This window comes from Lissotriton vulgaris, chromosome 10 (genome assembly GCF_964263255.1).
Source record: "Lissotriton vulgaris chromosome 10, aLisVul1.2, whole genome shotgun sequence".
Classification (NCBI taxonomy): Eukaryota; Metazoa; Chordata; class Amphibia; order Caudata; family Salamandridae; genus Lissotriton; species Lissotriton vulgaris.
The window spans coordinates 752,111,894-752,138,125 of record NC_141698.1 but is presented as its reverse complement, the minus strand read 5'-3'; the positions used below and the strand labels follow the sequence as shown (position 1 = coordinate 752,138,125).

The 26,232-nt window shown below is 42.2% G+C and overlaps 1 protein-coding gene across 1 annotated transcript in view; it reads left to right on the top strand.

The window, feature by feature from the left end:
• The window catches only part of GAD2 (glutamate decarboxylase 2), a 583,816-nt gene that overhangs the window by 301,831 nt on the left and 255,753 nt on the right, over nt 1-26,232 (top strand). Inside the window, exon 7 of the mRNA XM_086941658.1 lies at nt 23,000-23,115. Coding sequence (XP_086797784.1) covers nt 23,000-23,115 — 116 coding nt within the window. The remainder of the gene's footprint in view (nt 1-22,999; nt 23,116-26,232) is intronic.

Below are 26,232 nucleotides of genomic sequence, written 5' to 3'. Positions count from 1 at the left end.
CTCCCCACCCGTGCTCCCCCACCATCCCCCACTACTGATGTGTCCCCCCTGAGAAACCCTCCCCTGAGGAACCCGCCCTACATTATTAGGCATAACAATGCCTATAGGCGTGCAGTCCTAGGGGGATTTACTAACACACCCAATTTATTTACACATTGTTATACATTATACATTGCTGGAGAGACAAAAAAACTATGTATTCCTTTTTACTTTGGCAAATTCTCGCTACTCATTTCGGCTATTAATGCTTCAACATCCTCTACTCAGCGGTAATTGTACATTTTATTGTTCCACATTATACGGAGCATAGCTGGGAATTTTAGCTGCACTTTTGCTCCTAACCTTCGAAGCTCCTCCATTTTCCCACCTAGCTCCCATTGCTTCTGTTCTGTAGCCTATTATACATCAGACCTAACCAGAAAGGAATATCCGTTAAACGCAAATGGGCCATTTTTCAAAGCCCTTCCAAGTATCTCCTCCTTAATATTATGAGTAAGGAAATTCACCAAGATCTTTCTGGGTTTTGCTCTCTGGGGGTTACGTCGAAATGGCTCTCTGTGTGCCCTATGTATTTCATTCTCAAGGTTAATCACCCCCTTATCCTTCAGAATCGTTTGCTGTAAAAGGAAGATTATAAAAGTCTTCATGTTTTGTCCTTCTTCTTTTTCGGGAATATTTAAAAATCTTAAATTATTTCTGCGAGAATGGTTTTCGATTCTCTCTATATCTCCCCTTAGCATTTGATTTTGTATTTCCAGATTACAAATCTCAATGGCATTTTTGGCAACATCCTGTTTAACAGCACCAATTTCCTCCTCGAGAATTTTGGTGCGGGCAGTAACGTTATCCAACTTCTGAGCTAGTTCTGAACAGGTTGCTTGTATACCTGACTGGTTAGTTTCTGATGCTTCAAAGCGCTCTTTAATGTCCTTTTTCAGCTCCAATAGGATACTAGCTAATGAGGCCTCCATCTCAACAACTCTACTTTCTGGACTAGTAGTACAATTCTGGCTATCACCATTCACTTCTGGTGTTGATTGTATTGAAGAAGGTGCTTCCAGCTCCTCGGATACTGTTAAGGCTAAGTATCTATTACTAGTTGGAACTGTAATAATTTCTAGCTGCGGATGCCTAGTCTCCTTTCTCAATTTACTTGGACTACCCAAGGTGCTTAGTGGGCTTGTTACAGCAATAGCTTCGAAGACATTAGCTTCCCCCGAATTACTGTCATGCGCCATTTTTTCCTTAGATATTTCTTCTGGGCTGAGGCTTGTGCTTACTGTATTGTTATCTTTCTGCATGCTCGGAAGAACACGAAAAAATGATTTAAGTGAGGGCGTAACCTTAACTCTTTGTGGTATGTCAGGCAGGGTGTCTGGTGAGGTAGATAGAGGGGTCGTCTTACCTCCAATGTTCCTGGTCCTCAGCGTATACCTAGAGGGAGCCTCACCTTCCTTATGAACCTCTATCTCCATATGCAGGGTTCTTCCCCTTTATCTGGCCCCACGCGTCTGATGCTGCTCCACAACACTTATCAGATATCCCCTCTCAGCTTGCACCTTCTCAACTTGATGCAAACAAGCCCGGCTTGTTCTGCCTCTGCCCCCAATTCCAGCCCACCAGACTCAGTAAAGACTCTCAGCCGCCTGGCTCCAGCGCGTCCGCTGCACTCCGCACTGTGATCCCCGGCGTCTTCCCTGATCATGTCCGGGCTCGGTGAGCATTTCCCTACGCTCAGTTATGCCAGTAAATACCTCTTTTTCACTCCGGGTAGAGACCGTTTCCTTAAAACGCCGCTTTTACTGTGTGCACTGACATCTCCACTGAAGAAAGTCCCCGGACTGCTGCTGCGGCTACAGCCGCCATTCTCCTCCCGACCTCAACTTCAAATCTTGAACTCGCTGTGGTGATGGAGGTAAGAGCTACTCCTCCCCGCTGCTTTTTCCCAAGCACTTTCCGCTCACTCCGCTTCAATTCCCGGAACATCCGCTCGCCAGGGACAGCAAACCCCCCTGGACTGCCCCCCGCGACTGCTAGCATCTAGCTAGTGGCCGCCATGTTCCATGCCGACCCTTGACATATTGTGACTATTCCTGGCAACATTTTGGCAATCTCCTGCATAAGCGTACATATCTTTGATATATTGCTGACTATGCAATATCATTGTGCTTATATATTTTGTGTTGCTGGAACTGTTAGAATGGTGTCCATAATTTAGTACATTTTGGCTATTCTTGGCATAATTCTATTGATATCCACTGCCATAAGATAGGCATCCCTGTCATTTGATGATTGTGATAAATGGCAATTAAAAGGAAAAGGCTACCCACATGTGACAGTAGTAATTTTGCATGACTTGTGTAAATGATAAGCTAATGTCTGAGGACCAAACATGTATTTGCTATAAATGAAAATCTGTTGTTTTGGGATAAAATATTTTTCATGGAAACGACAAGCTTCTGTTTACAGGAAATTAGGTTATTTATCCAAAATTAAAATGTTGTGTTTCATGGTGGAATGTCTATATTTTTAGAAACTGGCAAGCTGATGTTTCTGAAGAAGATGATTGTAATTGTGAAATATATTGAAAGCTCATATTTGATGGGTAACCAACATGAGTTCAGGAGGCTTATGGATGATTTTGTTTCCATGGTTAGGTAGCACTTACTGCTATTGCTACTATTTCATGACTTAATTTTTGATATTGAATCTCATCTAGATTTAAAAGGCTTTCTATGATATTATTACAATTGCAGTCACGGGGTATAGCATGTGAGATTGATGTAACCTCTCCGCTGTCTATTCCTGTATACTCGATGCAGATAAGCAGCAGTATTGTTGTATGACCATGATGTGTTTGTCTAGTCTGGGATTGTGAGCAGCCATGGTCCGTGGAGGGAGTTTCGGTGGAGCGGAGAGGCGGGGCAGGGGAGGGGCAGGGTGGGGGTTGCTAAAAACAGGGAGCGCTACGAAATTCGTTTTATTAATTAAATTGTTTACTTACCTTCAATTATCCATACTCTAGTTTTTAGCACCCCCCACCCTGCCCCTCCCGCGCCCTGCCTCTCCGCCCCACTGAAACTCCCTCCACGGGCCGTGTCTGATTGTGAGGTTTTTTTTGTTTAAATCATTTTTTTTCATTTTTTGTAATTCTTGTTTTGTTTTAACTGCTAGTGTTGCTAACCATACTGCTAATGCACTTTATGAATGGGCTCCATGATGTCAGTATTGTTCAAGCTGATGCAAAGCAGAGTCTATCATTCTCAAAATGACTCCTGATTGCATACATGGAAAGCATGCACAAATATGACCTCATTTAGAGATGGGTTGTAGCAGGACATCCATTGTAAGTCAGTGCGCACCCTGCTCCTCCCATATCGGGTTCTGACTCTTCATTTAAAGTTAGGGGAACTAATAGGTTTCCAAGAGACGTGCTTCAGCTGGCTCTGACATCACAAATTCTTAGCCAGTGATCCATCTGCTGCAGTGTCTTAGGCTCACTACTGTGTCAGTGTTGTAAATCTGTAAATCTGACTCTATTTAGGGCCGGACTTCTGACAGTGAATTTTCCTGTATATTACCACCATGTAAGGCATAGGGTTATGTACAGGAAAAGACATCACTCCTCTAACAGTCAAGGGAAAAAATCCCAGAATGTCAGTGATATTTGTTTTTTTTCCAAAGAAGTAATAACTAGTGTTGCTGATATGGGCTTCAGGAGTAAGTAGACCAGCAAAGAAATGAGGGTTAGAAAGAGCAGTTTGGACAAAGACTGGATTGTGGGAAGGAGGCACAAGCCCACAAAAGACGAATGTAGGATAAGGAGCCGTCTTTAGAGTAGCACAGATATATGAAGAGAGTGATGGTGACTGATGAAAAAGGGTGTTCTGTGTTGAATTAGAAGACCAAGATCAGGAGCTGATGGAGTTCAAGAATCTTCCTGGCAATTGGGTGTAGGAGTGAATAGGAGCAACCCTGGAGTTTAGACATTTCCAAGTCTGCCTTCATTTTCTGCTGTCAAGGACTTACCCTGGTAATGACAGGCAATGGGTGCAGAAGATTTGAATTGCAGATGCAGTCTACAGGAAAATATGACACTCTGGTGGGATCAATGTCATAGCAATGTTGCCATGGGCATAATGAAAGCTAGCAAAAGTGCCGCCAATCCCCTGGTTGCCACTGCGCCTGCTGTAATATTGATAGCGATGCCTCTGGGTGGGATGGAGATTCAGGGAGACACTGTTTAGATAGTAAGGTTTCTAAACCAATCAATCAGGGTTAGTAAAGTGCAACTACTCACACATGAGGATCTCAAGGCGCTTGGGGGTAGAAGGTGGCTCCATTGAGTAATGGGGTCATTCAAAAAGCCAGGTCTTGAGGTCCTTCCTGAACTGGAGCAGTGTGGGGGCTTGCCTAGGTGGAGGGGGGGGTCGTTCCGCGCCTTGGCTGCGATTCTTTCTGTGAAAAACAGTTCAAAGGATCAAGCCCACTTGGATGTGATGTAGGTGCAGTGGTTTAAAGAATGTTTTAGGGGCACAGCTCAGAGGATCAGAGAATTTTGAGAATCAGAATTGGAGAATATATAATATGGAGGAGCAGGATTCAGGTTGGTGTGAACCGAAGTACTGAAGTAAAGGCTTATCCGGATGTAAATCATTCTAGTGGGAAAACAAAACATAACGTGTATTTGTAAAGCAAATATTCACCCAAAATGGCATTTTGGTGCTGAATAACAGATGCCTATCAACCTCCGAAGGATGAAAAGCCAGTGGACCCACCAAGATTTGAACCTGTGACCATTAGGTCAAACAAAGGTCACTACAGTGGATACATTAGTTCACTAAGCCTCCAGACCCAGCACCAGAGGAGTGCACTTTAGAGGAGCAACCATTCAGATTGGGATACAGTAGGAGATGTAGGATCAGTGCAATTCAATGCAGTTCTATTCAATTCTTTTTAGAGGAGATTCATTTCAAAGTTTTAAGGAACAAAGAGAGATATAATTACAAGGCAGCACCCAAATAGCTAGAATGTGATCACATGGGTAGTGACACAGACCAAAGAGATGTTTATAAAGAGCACAAGTTCAATAAAGCACATGTCAGAGGAACAGGGAGTAACATGATTAGGTAAGGCACTCGCAGATATGATCTGAGAATACTAGACGGGCAGCAGAATTCAGAGGAGCAGAGCTCAGATGGTTACCGTTGGTTAGCCCGGTTCAGAAGCTGAAAAACCAGATGAGGTTGGTGGAGAGGACCATGTAAAGGGGTATAAGTCAGGAGTACACTTCAAAGGTGCAGGTAGATGGAAAGGCCTATCCTGATGTGACATGCAGACACTAATGTGAAAAGGTGTAGGCTGGGGACATTGAATCTAAGATATCGACAGGTCCCAATATTGAGGCCACAATATTGAAGGACAAAATATTGAAAAGGTACGTTTGTGTACATTTTCTGTATCTAACTCCAGATATATGTAGCTTGGTGATATATTTCATCAAGGTACGTAGATGTGGAGTAAAGAATAGTAAATCCTTACCTCTCTCTGTGCACTTACCTTTTTGATATTCTGTCCCAGATATTGTGACTTGTCAATGTTTCAGACTGGGTATTCCCTACTAGAATCATGGGAAAAGAATTGCAATTTAGGTAATTTGGATTAAAGTCAGAGATATGCAACAAAGAGGCCACACTTCCGATAAGAGCATCTCAAATCTGTAAGAGAAGAACAATTGGAGTAAAATATAGTGATTAATGCGATAGCCATCTAATATGTTGCGTACTGACTCAATAAGTATCTCAAGGAAAACAAAAATCTATCCTAGGTTAGTTAAAGACATTTTGAAATTAAATGATGATTAACGCTGACACAGTGATGTTTATTGAATACTTCTTTTACAACACTTTGAAATCTTGGCTGTAAAACACACAACAAAGAAACACCATGATGTTCTAATCCACCACTGGAAACTTTAAAATCATTTGGAGCATTAAAGGCCAATCTTTTGCTGCTCTAAATCAGGGCCCCTACATTTATATGGTTTGCTTCTGCCTTTCACAGAGAAGGGCTGTATTAACACAGGTATTACACTAGGTTGAAAATATTGCAAAGTGATTGTTTAGGCCCCAACTTCCCTGAAACTAGAGTTGTGCATTTACCTTATCTAGGCTGTAGCTGTATTGTACCTCCTTGTTTTCTGATTCAAGCTGTTGATGTCTTCAGTTTGGCACCTCCTAGAAACAATTTAAGGAGGCTTTGTCCTTACCTGGACCCTACGTTGTGATGAGACAGTTATAGGCGGCTTATAGTCATATCTAGGGTTAAGCCTGGAGTAGTTCTCGAGAAGTAATCTGCAGGTATGAAGAGTAATTATTGGAATCAGGCTAAGGAACTCCTGGAGGGCAGATGATTCTCTCATGCCCCCTTTTAGTTGTCAACCAAAGCACTATGTGCGATAGACTTTTTATTATAGTCTGGCCATCTGCCTATTCTCCGACCGCTTCACTTTCCAGACACAGGAAATCCCACGTCAGAGACGTGCGCCCGTAACCAGGTGCAGCTCGTTCCTGATTAATGGCTCTGTAGCCTTGCCCAGAACGCTACTATATAAACGGAGGTCCACAAAGCCATTTTATCAACGGGGAGGTGGTGAGGCGCACGCTGTAGGTGAACCTACGAGAGCTACACTAACTTATGGTGAGCCCATGCCCTTTTAAACCAGCAACGATCCCTTAGACCGCATTAATGTGGCACTTTGAATCATTTTCTCTAGCTTATGCCAGTTGTTTGTTTCTTCTTTCTCCTCGATATAGTGTAGTCACAGGCACTTCCTGAGGACATCGCTTCCCCCTCCCATGGGGCAAGTCAACCCTCTTAAAGGGTAAGACATACATTTTTGCTACCTACACAGTTCTCAACATTGTTTTGAGTACTGGTACATTCACTATTCCATAATTTAGTTTATGGATGACAATAGCTACAGACCTTATTCACAAATTGTGATTAGTCATTATAATATGCACTTCTCTCTCTTTTATATATCATATATAGGTCCATGGACCCATCTAGTGGAAAAATGATACTGATCATACCCACGGAGTGGCACTGCCAAAACGTTTGGTAAGATTGGAGCCCTTGTTGTAATTGGTCCTGACGAATGCCATGTACCCATAAGGACAAATTGGCAGAAACATGTTGACCACTTCTTAAAAAACCTCACAGCGGTGATGGGATAATAGTGTCCTTATTCACCGCATGACTTGTTTTAAATCCACACAGTCTCCCGTTGAATAAAGGATGTATGGGTGCACTGTGATGGCTTTTTAAATCACTTCTCACTCTGGGCCCCCACTCACTTAGAAGTGCATCCCTGTCCCCAGGTGCATGCCCGTCCTCCATCAAACGCGGTTTTTGGAGGGCGAGGACTGGCAGATGATGAAGCATGACTCCGGGTGGAGTGTGATGCCAGTCTATCACTTTTTGTGAGATGCCCAATAACTAGTGGGCTACTCACCCTTTATGACTTAGGTCTTATCCTGGGAACGGTCTCTATTGTGTATATCAGATTTGATTGGAGGCTGACCGTCTTCCAGCACCCTACTGCCTCTTGTTCCCTCCTCAGGCTACTGCCTGAGAAACTCTTGTGATTTCACCTGCCTACATAACCTGTCCATCATGTTCAGGCTGGGATGATTGTCAGTAGCAGCTTATCGAATTCATTGGGGAAAGGCTTTTCAATTCCTTCCCAGCCATTGTGATGGTGCTCCTTCTCATCTTCGGACCACCATGTGGATTTTATGAGCACCAATGGAAGTAGCTTGGATACTGGTAATATTAGTATTGTCAAAGGCAGAGCTCGCTTGTTGTGCTCTGTCTGCAGCATCACTGGTGGTTTCATTGCTAAGGCTTAGTTTATGCTTAGGGCATGGGCAAACAGCTCACTATGCCATTCTGCTTCAAGACTCATGAATAGTTTTGGCCCAGATTTACAAACGTTTTGCATTGGGTTTTATTACTTTTCTACTGCAGACCAAACGCAAAGAGTTCAGGTGGGATTTACAATCCAACACAAATAGCGGTTCACTGATAGAATATCGATGCTAAAAATATTGATGTTAAAAATATCCAAAAATATATGTAGTCTACAATAATATTGACTCCCATACCTAATCAGGTAAGTACACAAATATTGAATCAAAAATGTTGATTTAAAAAACATAGATGGTAAAAATATTGATTTAAAAAAAAAAATATATATATATATATATATATATATATATATATATATATATATATATATATATATATATATATATATATATATATATATCAAATATATCAAATAAGATAATATATATTAAATGTATTAAATATTAATATTAATTTTAGCAAAATACATTAAACATAATATACCTTTTTACAAAATATAACAAATAGACTTAATTTAAAAAAACACACAAACATAATAATGTATACATATTTATTTACTTTAAAATAATTAATAAACTATTATCTTTAATTAATTGTAAAACTTTAAAATTATATAAAAATAAAATATATAAATATATATATCCATCCATACTAATATAATAAAGAGAGAGCCCAAACCTTTGAGACGGGTAATCTCAGGAACCACAGCACCAATCACAACACCCAATACAGCGTTGGAAAGGGCAGTTGCAGCAGAAGGACATAGGCTATGCAGATGCCCACCATATACATTTAAATGGTAAAAGAACCGTTCCAGCAAAGTAGTCCCTTGTGGGCGTGTCTGCCTTGTGCTGTGGGCGTGTGCTGGGGCGTGACAAACTCTGGGGCGTGTGGTACGTTACGCCCTTCATGCCATGTATCATATCGTGTGCTAATCCCACCCTGCTCCCTTTAAATACCCCTGCACCCCATAATCATAACCCACCCTTACTCCTTAAAATACCCCAACACCCTTAAACACTAACCCATCTTAAGCCTATAAAAATACCCTGTACCCCAAAACCCAAACCTAGCTCTGAACCCTATAAATACCCCTGTACCTCAAAACCCAAACCTACCCCTGAACCCTAAAAATACCCCTGTACCCCAAAACCAAACCTAGCCCTGAACCCTAAAAAATACCACCGTACCCCAAAACCCAAACCTACCCCTGAACCCTAAAATACCCCTGTACCCCAAAACCCAAACCTAGCCCTGAACCCTTAAAATACACCTGTACCCCAAAACCCAAACCTAGCCCTGAACCCTAAAAATAACCCTGTACCCCAAAACCGAAACCTACCCCTGAACCCTAAAATGCCCCTGTACACCAAAACCCAAACCTAGCCCTGAACCCAAACCTAGCCCTGAACCCTAAAAATAACACTGTACCCCAAATCCCAAACCTACCCCTGAACCCTAAAATACCCCTGTACACCACAACCCAAACCTAGCCCTGAACCCTAAACTAGACATGAACCCTTAAAATACCCCTGTACCTCAAAACCCAAACCTACCCCTGAACCCTAAAAATACCCCTATACCCCAAAACCCAAACCTAGCCCTGAACCCTAAAAATACCCCTGTACCCCAAAACCCATACCTATCCCTAAACCCTAAAACTACCCATGTACCCCATAACCCAAAACTATATCTGAACTCTTAAAATACCCAAACACCCCAAAACATATAACTCAGTACCCCAAAACATATACCCCTATACCCATACTTACCTTATCCAAACTTTAAAAAAAAACATGCTTTTACCATTCATGCATTTACAACGAATTTCGTTGTAAATGTATGCATGGTAAAATCATATCAAATGTAATGCCATGCGTTATAATGGCATTGCGGAGTCATGGTACTTTCGTAATGAAAGTATGAGGAGTGATGGTATGCAGAAAGAAAGTTGCGGAATAATGGGTGTTTACCCTCCCCCGGTTGGTACATTGGTGGCACGGCGGCCCACATCTCCAGCAACATACTCATATTTTTTCACCACCCATTTGAAAAATGCACAGGTCTCTCTCATTGATGGCCAGCACCGACATACACTTTTAGACACACCTCCCGCCACAAGTTCTAGAATTGCGAACTTTAGAGCTGGGGAGCTACGTTCGAATCTCGGCATCAGCTCAACATCCTGTGATTCCAGGCAAATCGCTTTGTCTCCCCGTGCCTACCACAAATAATTGTGTTCTTCTGTAATGTGAATTGTGCTCATGCCATGTGGTCGAGTTCGCGCTATATAATATTGCAAAGGAAAATAAAGTAGGAAAACTCGAGTTCACACACTACTGAACGCGCACTTTTAAGTGCATCAGCAGTGCACTGTGAATCGGAGCATTTCACAGGACTGTCACAGATAAGAAATGCTATCAAAATAAAATCCTACAAAACAATAAACTATTGCCCAGCAGCAATTCAAACCTGGACACGTCGGGACGGGCTGCTTGTATCTATATATACATCATTTAAAATATAAAAAAACATTCTAGACTAAATTAAAACATTAAACTATGAAAATGCCATTGGTGCAACAGTAGGGAAATTGTTGGATAGCAAAATATTTAAATTTACTATTCCAACTCCAATGAGTGCAACAGTAAGAAAAATGTTGGATAGCTGAGGAGTAAAAATTACTATTCCCACTCCAAAGAGTGCAACAGTAGGGAAAGTGTTGGATAGCAGAGGGGTAAAAATTACTATTCCCACTCCAGTGACAGGAACAGTAGGGAAAGTGTTGGATAGCGGAGGAGAAACATTTACTATCCCACTCTAGTGAGTGCAACAGTAGAGAAAGTGTTGGATAGCGGAGGGATAAAATTCACTATTCCCAATCCAGTGAGAGTGCCAGTAGGGAAAGTGTTGGATAGCAGAGGGGCAAAAATTACCTTTCCTAGTTCAAAGAGTGCAACAGTAGGGAATATATTTGATAGCGGAGGGGTGAACATTTGTTTTCCAAATCCACTGAATGCAACAGAGGATAAGTGTTGGATAGGGGAGGGGTACAAAACTTTATTCCCACTCCAGTGAGTGCAACAGTAGGGAAAGTGTTGGATAGCAGAGAAGTAAAAATTACTATTCCCACTCCAGTGAGCGCAATAGTAGAGCAGGATATGGGGGAGATTAATACTACTATTCCCACTCCAGTGCAACAGTGGGGAAAATGCTGGATAGAGGAGGAGTAAAAAGTACTATTCCCACTCCAGTGAGTGCAACTGTAGGGAAAGTGCTGGATAGCGGAGAGATTAATATTACTATTCCCACTCCAGTGAGTGCAACATTAAGGAAAGTGCTGGATAGCGGAGGAGAAAAAATTACTATTCCCACTCCAGCAGTGAGTGCAACTGTAGGGAAAGTGCTGGATAGCGGAGAGTTAAAAATTACTATTCACACGCAAACATTTACAAATATATATATATATATATATATATGTATATATATATATATGCGCAAAGTGTAGCTCTCTCCTGTGATAACCGCAACTGCTGCAGCAATGTTGAAAAGAAGCCACGCCACTCCAACGTTCGTAATGGGCCAAAAAACAGTTTATTTGCGCTTAAGCCACCAGATCCTACGCGTTTTGGGCATCCGCCCTTGTTCACAGATCCATATATATATATATATATATATATATATAAATTCCAAAGTCCGCTCTCAAGACGCTGACTGCGGCCCCTCGGGAGGTGGCACCAATGCCGGCCGAGCAAGCCGGTAATCCAATAATAAAGTTCCAAACTTGAAAGTGCTCTCAGTCCGCCAAACAACACGACACCGCAGTAGTCTCCAAGGGTGTTTATTTCACTAACAACATGTTTCGGCTGCGGACTGCGGACAGCCTTGTTCACGTGAACAAGGCTGTCCGCAGCCGAAACATGTTGTTAGTGAAATAAACACCCTTGGAGACTACTGCGGTGTCGTGTTGTTTGGCGGACTGAGAGCACTTTCAAGTTTGGAACTTTATTAACATATATATATATATATATCTATATATATCTATATATATATATATATATATATATATATATATTACCTACTGGCGATAGCCAGTAGGTATATATAGTTAGGATTATTTCTCTATGGAACTTTTGAAAATTCTATGTCTAATAACTTTGGCGTTTGTGGACGGAATCGGCTGAAATTTTCAGGAAAATGGCACATTTTGTTTCTGAATAGCCCATGAAAATTTGGGGGGGGGGGTTCGTCAAGGGGGGGCCGAGAAAAAAGGGGGGTCCCAAAACGCGTTTTTCCCATGTTAATTTCCATAGGGCGTTTGGCCTCACTTTTAGCTCGAACGGCTGAATGGATTTGCACGAAACTTGGCAAAATTGTAGGGACTGTTAGCCCGATGTGCCTTTGCTGGGTCTCAATATATGTGCTCCAGTGGATTTTGAGAAATTAACGTTTTAAAAAATTTATATATCTGTGACAGCGTCCCAGATAGCGCTCCAGATCGCGTACTTTTCGCGTCACGGAGCTTTGCGAAGCGATGCTGATTGGCTCTCCGATGTCTGTCAACATTCTAAACACTCCGGTGCGGCCGCCATCTTGTCTCTCGGTAGGATCGAGAGACAAGAAGAGGTGAAAAACGAAGGGGGAATTTAATGAAAGGGGGCAAGGTAGACCCCTCTTGACCCCCTAGGAATGATGTTGGGGTTATTAAAGGGTCCCGTGGGGAAAATAAAAAAATTTGATTTTTCACGGTAGAAGCGCTTCTCGGTTCGCGAACCGGGTCGCAAACTAACGGCTGAATGGATTTGCACGAAACTTGGCAAAATTATAGGGACTGTTAGCCCGATGTGCCTTTGCTGGGTCTCAATATATGTGCTCCAGTGGATTTTGAGAAATTAACGTTTAAAAAACAGATATATCTGTGACAGCGTCCCAGATAGCGCTCCAGATCGCGTACTTTTCGCGTAACGGAGCTTTGCGTAGCGAAGCTGATTGGCTCTCCGGTGTCTGTCAACATTCTAAACAGTCCGGTGCGGCCGCCATCTTGTCTGTCGGTAGGATCGAGAGACAAGAGGAGGAGAAAAACGAAGGGGGAATTTAATGAAAGGGGGCTAGGTAGACCCCTCTTGACCCCCTAGAAATGATGTTGGGGTTATTAAAGGGTCCCGTGGGGCAAATAATAAAAATTTTATTTTTCGCGGTAGAAGCGCTTCTCGGTTCGCGAACCGGGTCGCAAACTGGTAGCGAAACGTGAATTCGCCATTTTGTGTTTTGATTTCATTAAATTACTAGGTATAAGGGGGTACGGGAGACGTATCCTGACCCCTTTTGTTTTCTGAGGGTGGCTGAGGAGGCTCATATATGTTGATACATGTCTTCCAGCGGCTGTGCATGAGCGTTTTTTTTTTTGCTGCGTGACGTCTGTTAACGTTCGATTCGATGGAAATCAGGAACTGTTGACCGCCATTTTGTCACTGCGAGTAAATATTTTGTTAAAAATAATTGTTATAAATTAATCCTTATTGATAAACATTGTCTGCGCCATCTTGTCTTTTTTGCAATGCCACACTTTTGTTGAGCACGGCAGCCATTTTAGATGCCTTGACCAGACCCACTCTCTGCACGCCGCCGATCCTCAGCATGGCTCCCCACCCTCGCAAGCATCTCCCCCACGCACTGGTCACCCCCGCTCTCTCTCTCATGCATGGGCCAGAAACCTCCTCCCATGTGCGCTGCTCTTCCCTGAGAATCACACCCTGTGCCCGCCCGACACCACCCTTTCACCCTATTCACTACCGCACCCTCTGACACTCCTCTTCCTCTGTGTCCGATTGTCCAGGCCGGTCCCAGGCTATCACCTAGCCCTGCAGATGTAGTTTATGGCCCCAGCTGTAGAGAATCACCCCTCTTCAAAGGAGTTACAGTAGATCAAGGCCCCCACCCGATGAGATCCGTCACACCACACGCGTTCCTACTATCTGATAACAATCCTGTATTCTGCTTGGGGAGGGGATTCTCACTGTGAGGGACCGAGCCTGAAGCGGAAGATTCCAGGGATGCCTCTTTGACCATCAAAGTTTTTACAATTATGTGTCACATTAAAAATATATAGCACTCCAACAAAGTAGGATTATAACACTTTAATAACTTATAAATATATAGAACGCAACAAAAACAGTAAATACATTTAAACATTTTTTTGAAAAAAGAAGCAACAATGGTCAGTAGCTGTGTTTTGTGCGAATAGTCCCAAGGCAGCACAACGTGCTGAGTTCTGGACGGCACCCAGGTGATGTTACCTGGGTGCTGCACTGGTTTTTGGTATCCTACAATGCAGCTCCGAAAAACGGCGTGGGGCGTCCCAGGGGGTGCGCGGGGAGGCCTCGTCAGTAGCGGTCTGTTGTGCGAATAGTCCCAAGGCAGCAGAACGCGCTGAGATGTGGATGGCACCCAGGTGATGTCCAGTAAGTTGTCGCACTAGTTTTGGCATCCTAGAATGCTGCTCCGAAAAACGGCGTGGGGCGCCCCAGGGGGGGGGGGAGGCGGCGTGAACGGGTCCCCCCAGGTGGAGGCTCGTCTGCTGTACTGGGGCGCCCCTTTACCGTTTCAGTTGCCATTCCGCCCGCTTTTGCTACACTGTGCCTCATCCTCCATTCAGCTGTTTATCACCCGCTCTTGCGGCTACAGCGTCTTGCTCACCATGTAGTTGAGTTGCGCCCACTCTTGCGGTGCAGCGATAGGCGGCTGCCACAGGACTCTTAAAATGGCGGACGGCTCTTCGGATTTGGGCCTGGTCCACTAAAATGGCCCTGGGACACCTTGGAACTCGGACGTCCCCCGAGCCTTGAAGATTTTACAAAAGTCTTGGGGGCTCCCGACTCCTGCAGGCTTCCGGTGGGGAGCGGCTGCCATGATTGCTCGCGGAATGACCACGACGGAGACACGAGATGGTGGTGCTCTCAGGCTGACGCCAGCTTCAGTCTGAAACATCTAGAAACAAGGTGGGGCTTTCATCGTTTGGGAAAAAAAATGTTTTAATCCAATGAAAAGTGTTATTTTTAGGTCATATGATCAAGCCTTCCATCATTAGGAAACCAAAAGTAAAATGAACCAATGAAAAGTTTTATAAAGAAGTCACATGACCTGTTATGCTTACGTTACGCGCTGCTATAAAAAGCGTAGAAAATCCGTTGGCACGTGAGGCAGCGTCAGTAGCGGACTGATGTGCGAATAGGCCGAAGGCAGCACAACGCCCCGAGATCCGGATGGCACCGAGGTGGTGTCCAGCAAGTTGCATTGGTGTGGCCAACCTGCAATGCTGCGCCGAAAGTCGGCGTGGGGTGCCTGGGGGGGGGGGGGAGGTGGTGCAAACTGGCCTCTCTCGCCTCCCCAGGTGGAGGCACCTGATGTGCAGTGCGGCGCCCCTTACCGTTTCACTCGCCGTCCAGCAGAGTTGCCCCCGCACTTGCTGCTACAGTAGGCCGAAGGCAGCACAACGCGCCAAGATCCGGATGGCACCGAGGTGGTGTCCAGCAAGTTGCCGCACTGGTGTGGCCATCCTACAATGCTGCGCCGAAAGTGGGCGTGGGGCGCCCCGTTGGCCTGTGAGGTCGCGTCAGTCATTGGGGGCTGTTTGAGAAAGCAATGTGATGCTGTGCGTCGCCCCCAAGATGGAGGCTCCTCGGCTGCAGTGGGGCGCCCCTTGGTGTTTCACTCGCTATCCAGCTGAGTTGCGTCCGCACTTGCGGCTACAGTAGGCCGAAGGAAGCACAACGCGCCGAGATCTGGATGGCACCGAGGTGGTGTCTAGCAAGTTGCCGCACTGGTGTGGCCATCCTACAATGCTGCGCCGAAAGTCGGCGTGGGGTGTCCCGTTGGCCTATGAGGTGGTGTCAGTAGCGGACCGATGTGTGAATAGGTCGGAACCAGCACAAGGCGCCAAGATCCGGATGGCACGGAGGTGGTGTCACAGTTGAGAGTTCTAAGCAGCGCTTGTAACACTGTCTGAAGCTTATTTGCACCTGCTGCAGCTTCACTATCGCCCTGGTGTGGCCAAAGATCGCCCATGACCTCGGCGGCCGGCTCCCATGGTCCGGCGGAACTTTTTTCCTTTTCCTTTCTGCATCTTGTCCCACAATCCGTTTGACCTTTAGACACGACCAGGTCCCTGAATGTGTGCAGGGGGACGCTATTGATTGAATCAAAATGGCGGCTTCACACAAAGCTGACTCAAGCGTTGCTGGTGATGCTATACAGACAAAAAATGGTTTTCAGTTTGTACATTCTTCAGGATTTTTCCATCCAAGTCTGCTTGAGAGTTTGTAGAACAATGGCTTTAGATCTTGCCCTCCCCTCTTTTGACTGTTGGTTCTTGTTGCCTATCTCTTCTGTTGTCATTTAACTGAACCTTTTTTGACTGCCGAAAGGGGTTCTGGTCCGACCGCTGGTTGGTGGAGACATTTTGACTATATCCTGGACCTGCCCGGCCTCGCCCAAAATGGCGCCGGTATAAATGGGACTCGTAACTCCTTGTTGTGTACTGGTTGCACAACCTTGATATCACGAGATAGGTATGCAGTTTTGAAGCACATGGCGGGCGGGAACGAGAATTGATTGAATATTTCGACATCCCTATTGATATTAAGTTCTGATGTGTTATTGATTACTGTACTATTGAAAGTTCGAATTAACGTCACCCATGGTACTTGCCCGCAAATGTATATCTAGAAAATTTTATTGTAAGTGGCCCTGTCGTATTTTAATTACAAAATGTACCTCCACCGATTCCGCAACTGTTAGACACCTTAGTTCTTGCAACCTAATGGCCCGCTCGTTGCGTTCCTCTACAGTGTAAATGTCTCCTCATCATATACGATTCCAGTTTGCTCCGTGGCCGGCCCACGTGGTTATAGGCCCGTATTTGTATACTCACATTTTCACAATAAAGGTTTTTAAAACCAAACATGGTAGTAGTATTTACATTGGTAAAGTTTTTAATTTTAGTCACTGTTTTCGAATCAGTAAAAGGCAAGTGAAATAAAGCAGTCCAATTACATGACGGATAAAAGGTATAATACGCAGGAACGCAGTAAAGATAAATGGTCAAGGGCTGTTGTGTTTTTTACTCCTGCAACATAAAGTGATCAATAAGAATCTGATATTCAGGCGTATCGGCGACTAAGACAGCAGGCCGAGCATCTTTTGCTCAACGGCTCCGTCATGGGACGAAGAAACGCCCTTTTTCTAGAAAAAGGAATATATTTTACTTGCAGGACAGTTGTAAATTTTCCGGGAAAATACATTAGCCTGGAACATTATAACATATATGTTTAAGAAAAAATAATGTTCGAAAGCAATAAAAAGCGTAATTTTTAGGTCATATGACCAAGCCTTTCATCAATAGAATAACAAAAGTAAAATGAACCAATGAAAAGTTTTATTAACAAGTCACATGACCTGTTATGCTTACGTTATGCGCTGCGCGCCGCGCCCCGGATCCCTTCCGGGAAGCTGCGCTTCGCGCACTGGAGTACTTTCGGGTGCGCTAACGCGGCGTGTCATACAACGCATTACGCGACAACGTAGGTCCAGAATATAGTCAAAATGTCTCCACCAACCAGCGGTCGGAACACAACCCCTTTCAGCAGTCTAAAAAGTTCTGTTAAATGACAACAGAAGGGACAGGCAACAAGAACCATCAGTCAAAGAGGGGAGGGCAAGTTCTTCCCTACCGGGTCAAGTTGGGGCGCTACCGGAACTGATCGAATTGGTAGTCTACAGTGTTTCTGGATGTTTCAGACTGAAGCTGGCGTTAGCATGAGAGCACCACCATCTCGTATCTCAGTCGTGGCCATTCCACGAGCAATCATGGCAGCCGCTCCCCACCAGAAGCCTGCGGGAGTCGGGGGCCCCCAAAACTTTTGTAGAATTTTCAAGGCTCAGTGGACGCTTTCGAGAATGGGGCCCAAGCCCTAGCAGACAAGCGTCTGAGTTCCAAGGTGTCCCATGGCCATTTTAGTGGACCACGCCCAAATCTGATGAGGCGGCCGCCATTTTGAGAGTCCTGTGGCAGCCGCCTATAGCTGCATCGCAAGAACGGGAGCAACTCAACTACATGGTGAGCAAGACGCTGTAGTCGCAAGAGCGGGCGGTAAACAGCTGAATGGCGGAAGAGGCACAGTGTAGCAAAAGCGGGCGGAATGGCAACTGAAACGGTAAAGGGGCGCCCCACTACAGCGTGTCTTCAGGTCAAACGGATTGTGGGATAAGGTCCAGAATGGAAGAGTCATCAAAAGGCAAAAAGTTCCGCGGGACCCCGGGAGCCGGCCGCCTATGTCGGGGGCGATCTTAGGCCACGTCAGGGCAACACGACTTGGGGAGGGAGCAGAAGTCAAGCGCACCCTCCCAGTCCGCGCCACCACACCGTATGTTGAAAATCTGAAGCCATCGTTCTACAAACTCTCAACCAGCCTTGGATGAAAAATCTTGAAGAATGTACAAACTGAAAACCAGTTTTTGTTTGCATAGCATCAGCAGCAAAGCTTGCTATCAGAGTGCATGAGTTTCATGCTCGATCGATTGAGCTAGCCGGATCAGGCAACAAAAAGTATAAAATAGTTATGTAAATAGTTATTTAATAAAATGTTTTACCCTGTTACTTTGCTGGTGTGTTGTATATATTTATAATATTTGCATAGAGTTTATCGTTATTTTGGGCGGGGTGGGTGGCGGAGCTGAGCTGTCTTGCAGCCATCATGGTGTGGAGCTCAGTTCATCTCACTAGTTTCGTATTTCTCATGAAGGGTTGTTCCTAATGTTTCTATTTTAGCAAGGTCAAAAAGAGATCCCATTAGTGGCCTACTGATTACTCGATTATTTTTTTTTTTTTACACGATTTTTCACTATCTGCAAAGACTAAACAGAGTATTGCGGCTTTGTGCTTGTTAGTAAATAGAGAATGAACCAAAGAGAATAAATTCTAAAATAGTAAATGCTTGGATAACAATCAATCAAATGGAGAGACAAGCAGGCACGACGGATTACAACGGGGGCAAAGGCCTGCGTTAACTACCCTTCACTATCTGCAAAGAGAGAGTACTTCAAAGAGAAAAGGGGGGGGGGCAGCGTTCAAAGCACATCAGCGTGCATAAACACGAAAATGTTTTTACCTATCATGTACTTGACATTTGACAGCTTTTGATATTTGCTATTAAAAAACCATTGAAATTCAATGAAAAAACCATAGGTTTTAGCCCATATATAGTTAGGGATTAGCATTTACAAAACCTTGAAAATTCACTGAAAAAACCATAGGTTATAGACCATATATAGTTAGGGATTAGCATTTACAAAACCTTATTTTACTCGCATAAAACCATTGAAATTCGCATATATAGTTAGTTGCGCTAACTATATATCGCGCACCCGCAATCCACTGCTGATGATGTCACATATTACATCATTCATGACATGGTCAGTGACATCACTGATGACATCACTGATGACATCTCAAATGACATCACTGATGACATCACTGATGACATCTCAAATGACATCACTGATTACATCAATGATGACATCTTAAATGACATCACTGATGACATCACTGATGACATCTCATTTGACATTACTGATCACATCACTGATGACATCATTCATGTGATTATACGATGAACCTCTTCAGACTCTGATATAACCTTAGATACACTCAGTGTAAACAGACACTCACAGACTGTCACTCATCCATGGAGTTACTCACACACCTAGTCAGTCATGCAAAGAATCAATCACACCTCCATTTCCTCAACTATACAGTTGTACACATCTTACTTATTCAAACATATACTAACACATATTTACTCCCTTATACAATCCCTGATACAAGTTCACAATGATCCATACAGCCACTCACACATTCACTGGCTCTTATGCACAGTTATTTATATATGTCAACTCTCACATGTACTGTGTTTTACATATGTACTTACTTTGACATGTAGCACTGAGATATCCATTCACTCACCAATACACTCATGCACACAGTCAACCGCCCATGCAGCTGTTTCCACATGCACTTTTGAACCCATACATCTAGTGAATCAACTGCTCACACATCTATGCACAGAGTCATACACCTCCCAGCCACCCCCACACACACTCAGTCTCCCATACAAATACTTGGGCAACCAATCAATAACCCATATAGTTACTCATATAGCTACTGATCAACACATGCAGCAGTTTACAGAACAACAGACATAATGATGCACAAATTAAGACAGTGTAGTCACTAACCCATGCACTCAGTGAGACACATTTAATCACTCACTTATACAGTCAGTCATGCACCTACTAAATCCTTCATCCAGACACTTATACATCCACTCATTCTTCAATATGTAATACACATTTTAACTTTACAGAAACATACAGTCACTGGATAATGTCATCAGTGATGTCATCAGTGTTGTCATTTGAGATGTCATCAGTGATGTCATCAGTGATGTCACTGACCATGTCATGAATGATGTAATATGTGACATCATCAGCAGTGGATTGCGGGTGAGCGATATATAGTTAGCGCAACTAACTATATATGCGAATTTCAATGGTTTTATGCAAGTAAAATAAGGTTTTGTAAATGCTAATCCCTAACTATATATGGTCTATAACCTATGGTTTTTTCAGTGAATTTTCAAGGTTTTGTAAATGCTAATCCCTAACTATATATGGGCTAAAACCTATGGTTTTTTCATTGAATATATATATATATAAAAATGATAAACAATATTTAAAAAATTACAATGTAAAATATTAAACATATACAAAAACTGATATTATAATATAAATTACATATAACAAAACCCTACACATATTATATAAAATAAAATAATAAATACATTTAAAACAAAAAATCTTTTAAACTAGAAAATATTTACAAACACTTTTTTTTATTAAAACATAAAAGTATTAATGTTATTTCCCACCCTATAACACCACACCAATAACAAAACACTTCAACATGTTTAATTAATGTATTTACATATTTAATATAATTAATAATCAATTAAAAATATTAATAATGAAATACTAATAAACATTAATTGACTAGACACACTCTAACACTATAATATCCACAACACACATCTAAAATAAACTATAAAATAATAAAACAGTATTTAAATTTATTTTAAAATTAATAACCATTAACAACTTATAACTAAACAAATACATTGTATATAATACCCACCCTTTACTCCCTTAAAAGTAAAAACAACACACAAAAATTAAACATTTATCAAAAATAAATATCAAATAATTAACATTAATTAACAACTATATATTAATTTATTAAACCCAAATTACTTCCCTACCCTTTACTGCTATAAACACCGCAACACACACCTAAAATAATTACACAATTGCCATAATGAATTAGCAATTCATTAATTAAAATTAATTAACAGCCAATTATTAATTCATAAATTAAAAATAAATTTCTTCCCACCCTTTACACCTATCAACACCACAACACACACTTAAAATTAATGACACAATTATCATAATTAAATATCATTTAAATAATTAAAATTATTGAACAGCCAATTATGAATTAATTAATAATAAATTACTTTACACATTTAACACTATAATATCTCAATTAAACAAATATGAATAAATAAAAATTAATAATTACATTTCATATAATTACATTACTTCCCACCCCATTCCCCTATAAAACCACAACCCACTACGGAATTAAAAATGCAAAATTTGAATAAAAAGAAAATGAATAATGTTAATATAATTAAATTACTTCTCACACTATTCCCCTATAACCCGAGAACCTGCTACGGAACTAAAAGCGTAAATTTCAACTTTTTTTTATTTTATGACTACTAAAAATGTAACACATATATTAAATATACAAACAAATCTTATACAAAAAAATACATCACATACATATAAAATATATACTAAAATACATAATAATAAAAATCAAACGATATTAAACGTATTTGGTACTCGATATTCGGTTTCTGCACAAATATGCAGCACCATGGGTGCTGCATATGTGTTCCCATGCAACCACCCAAGGGCTTTGACACAAATCCCTAACTACCAAAAACTGTAGACAGGGATGTGGGTAAAAACTCTGAACCTCCCTGAGGGAAGTGTAACAAGGAGAAATGTTTTCATTTCTACTCCTTTTTCCCACTTTGTATATGTGCTGCATTATACAGTATTCATAGAAAGTGCGAAAACCATAAAGCATAATTTTGGTACCGGAAGGGACCCCTTACTAAAGAGCGCCAGTGCTTGTAGAGAACAAAAAAGTGCCATACCTTATTACATTTGTTGCTGTTCTGCTCTCCCATTACTTTGCTTTCTGCACTGCGTTGTGTGACTTCTGTGTACATCTGGGCTACTTCGTATTCAGCAAATACGTGAGGCAGGGTTATTATGAGATGAAAAATATACAAATTGGACTTCCACCTCAGGTATTTTAATTTAAAGCTGTATTATATGTCAATAGATTTCTCTGATGCTAAATATTTGTAATATATATGTATTACGTCACGACAAATGTGAATTGTTATATACATGTTCTTTTTAAAAATGAACTGAGGGAACTATAATGACGAATGTTATGTTAAATTTTGAAAAGTTTGGAATATGGTTTTGTTCTTTTCATAAAATGATAAATTGTTATGCTCATAATGAAATCAAACCTCTAATAAATGACACTTTGGACTTAAATCACCAGTGCGCATGTTTTAAACTGTTACAAAAAGGCCAACATATGAATATATATTGCGTTCATCTAAATTGGCTATGTATAGACTTTTGTATTTTGTCAAAAACTATGCACTATGAGAGTAAATCCTAAATTCTGAAAAATGGAAAGAAATATAACTAAAGACAGTTTCTGGAAAGAATAACTGTTTAAAGACTTCTTATGGAGATAAGTCCTAGAAAGACTGAAACGTAATGTCATGCGTTACTACTGTTTGTAAATGCTGAAATGCTTTTGACTTGAAAAGTAACAATGTGTTACTGTGGACTCCAGGTGGCGCCATTTCTAACCTATATGCTATGTTGATTGCACGTTTCAAGATGTTCCCAGAAGTGAAAGAGAAAGGGATGGCATCTCTTCCGCGACTGATTGCCCTCACATCAGAGCATGTACGTCTTTTTTGCTGTTTCCTTTTATCCTCGTGAATGTTTTATTGACTATAAATGTATGCAGTTCAAACTGTGAAAGTGAATCTTGTTTAATTGTGCGTTATCTGAACGTGAATGAAAGAAATGTTTTTTTTCAAGGATTTATGCACGAAAAGTTTTTGCTGTTTTTCACAATTAAAATATTTGTTGTAGATAAATCGATCTGCTATTTGGCACGCGTTTCTATAAGAACTTGATGACATAAAAAAGGAAATTCCCATATAGGGAAATACTGTAGCTATTTCTCAAAACAGCATTTCTCCCATGAATTAAGTAAATTCACTTCCTGCAAATAGTATGCTAATGTTTCAGGCTTTCTATGAAATTAAATAATTTATTTAGCACTGTGAAAAATGCCAAGCATGCAGGTCGTTGTTTAAACTCGATGGATACAAACGCTTTTAGGCTCGATAATTTAATGTTGAATTTAGATATCGCTATTAATTGAGAAATATAAACGCAAGGGCGCCAGTAAACTCGTTTAGAACAAGGGGCCTCATTTATGAGCCCTTGCGTCACTTTTACGCCGCCGGTGCATCACTCTTTGTGATGCACCAATGGCGTAAAAAATGCGCCTTGTTGCGTCATATTTACAAAGTGACGCATCTAGGTAGATGCGTCACTTTGTAATCCCCTGCACCACATTATACCTGCGCCAGGTATAATGTATGCAAGGGGGGCGTATTGACGCAAGGAAGGGCTGTAGAAGTGGCGCAGTGAAATCTATGAGATTTCACTGCGTCACTTTTAGGACACCGTTGCGTCAAAATCCTGTGCCTGCCTCACAGCAGGCGTAAGACTGACGCAGGGCCTTTCACATGGGGCTTGCCCCATGTGAAAGGACGCATTGCTGGAGTTGCGTCACTTTTGTGACACACTCCAGCAATGCGTCACTTTTGCGCTTACAGATACGTCAGAAATACTGACGTATCTGTAACTCTTTGGGACATGATGCGTCATACATTAAATATGACGCATCAGGAATGTCACAAGGAGTGCGCACGCTTTCACCCAGCGATGCGTCATTTCTCATAAATGAGGCTCAAGGAGCCTCATTTATGAGAAGTGACGCATCGCTGTGTGAAAGCAGCGATGCGTCACTTCTCAGTGCACCCTCCTTGCGACATGATTGATGCGTCATATTTACTTTATGACGCATCCTGTCCCAAAGAGTTACAGATACGTCAGTATTTCTGACGTACCTGTATGGCGCAAAAGTGGCGCATTGCTGGAGTGTGTCACGAAAGTGACGCAACTCAAGCAATGTGTCTTTTCACATGGGGCAAGCCTCATGTGAAAGGGCTTGCGTCAGTCTTACGCCTGCTGTGAGGCAGGCGCAAGATTTTGATGCATTTGCGTCCTAGAAGTGGCGCAGTGAAATCTGGTAGATTTCACTGCATCACTTCTACAACCCTTTCTTGCGTGGGCGTGGGAACACCCCCCTGCATACATTATACCTGGTGCAGGTATAATGTAGCGCATGGGTTTACAAAGTGACGCATCTACCTAGATGCGTCACTTTGTAAATATGGCTCAACAAGGCGCATTTTTTACACTGCTGGTGCGTCACAAAAAGTGACGCACAAGTGGTGCAAAAGTGACACAGGGGCTAATAAATAAGCCCCAAGGAACGCGGCCAGCAATGCAGGTCATTAATTAAATTCAAATAGTGAATAGCAATACATTGTCAGCTGTTGGCCTCCTTTTAAATGAGCCGTGATAATGGGGGTAGAGTCATGGGTGCAGCTATAAATAGTACAGTAGGTGCTGTAGCACCAGGGTTTAGGTGAGACAGAGGCTTCCTACCTGGTCCCAAAATATAGCCAAACCAGGACATTCGGATCCCATTTTCCTTGCTTGCCTTATGGACCATGACTTTGGTAGGACTGGGGCAGAAAATATTCTTGGGCACCGAAATAAAAGTTGCCCCATTAGTGAATAAAAATCTTTAAAAAGTGGCCCATGTATGCAAATTGGGTTGGTTTAAAACTTGCAAAGAAAGACACTCTGTAGAACTGTTTTGCAAGGTATGGGAGACTGCATGCATTTCTCCTGGCTGCAGGCAAGGTTTATAGTAAATCAGGGAAATTAACAGTTACAAATGCAACTTGACCATGAAAGAGGCCCACAAAGTAGAATACCTGGCCCACACACTAACCTGCCAGACTAGCCCATCTCACACTCCTGATTGCCATATTGGCCAGTCCGAACCTGCCCATGGCTCCCTTGCTGCGCACCGGGCACGGTGTACTTTCCTTTATATCGTGAACTGTTGCTGGTCTATCCCAGTCAAACATGGAGGCTTCTTTGCAAAAACATGTTGAAGCTATAACTCTGCCTTCCTATAGGTATTTATGGTAAGGTAACGAGATAGGACCCCACAAGAAAATCTTTTTGGCAAAAAATAAAGGTAACAAAGGTGCTAACCAAGATCATTTGGTGATTAAAGAATGTGGCCAAATTGTTCGGGAATTGTAATAGATGCAAAGAGGACACGAAAGGGAAAAACGCATATAGCAGGCAAAGGCATTTTTTGAATCAAATAAATGTCAAATCATATACGTTTACTTTATTAAACGGCAAACGGCATTGAAAATTCGAAATGCACAAATGGTTGTGATACTTTTCTAAGGGGAATGGGTCGCACAATAGACAGCAAGTTATTGAGTAAACTAGGGCTAGTTCTGCAAGGTTTAGCTTTCCCGTCCACGGGTGTCTGAACTTAGTTCAGAGCGCCAAAGCTTGAGCATGAAAGTCCAGGCTGTACCCCACACAAGCCCTCTTAACATACTTGTCTGAGTGATATCCATGCTTCTTGGGTTCCTGACATTCCAGTAAAAGGGTCAGGGATGCAGTGGTAATTCAAACCCAATTTCATCCTTTAGAGTAGGACATACAAGTAAAGCACTAAGGGCCAGATGTAGGTCGCCCACTACGGCAATTTCGGACGTTACCGACCGGTATTTGGCATTTGGAATGTAGGTGGCATTTTTGTAGGATTCGGTATTTTACCGAAACGGTAACTTAAGGAATCGGTAAATTACCGATTTCTTAACAAACCGATTCGGTAAATTACAA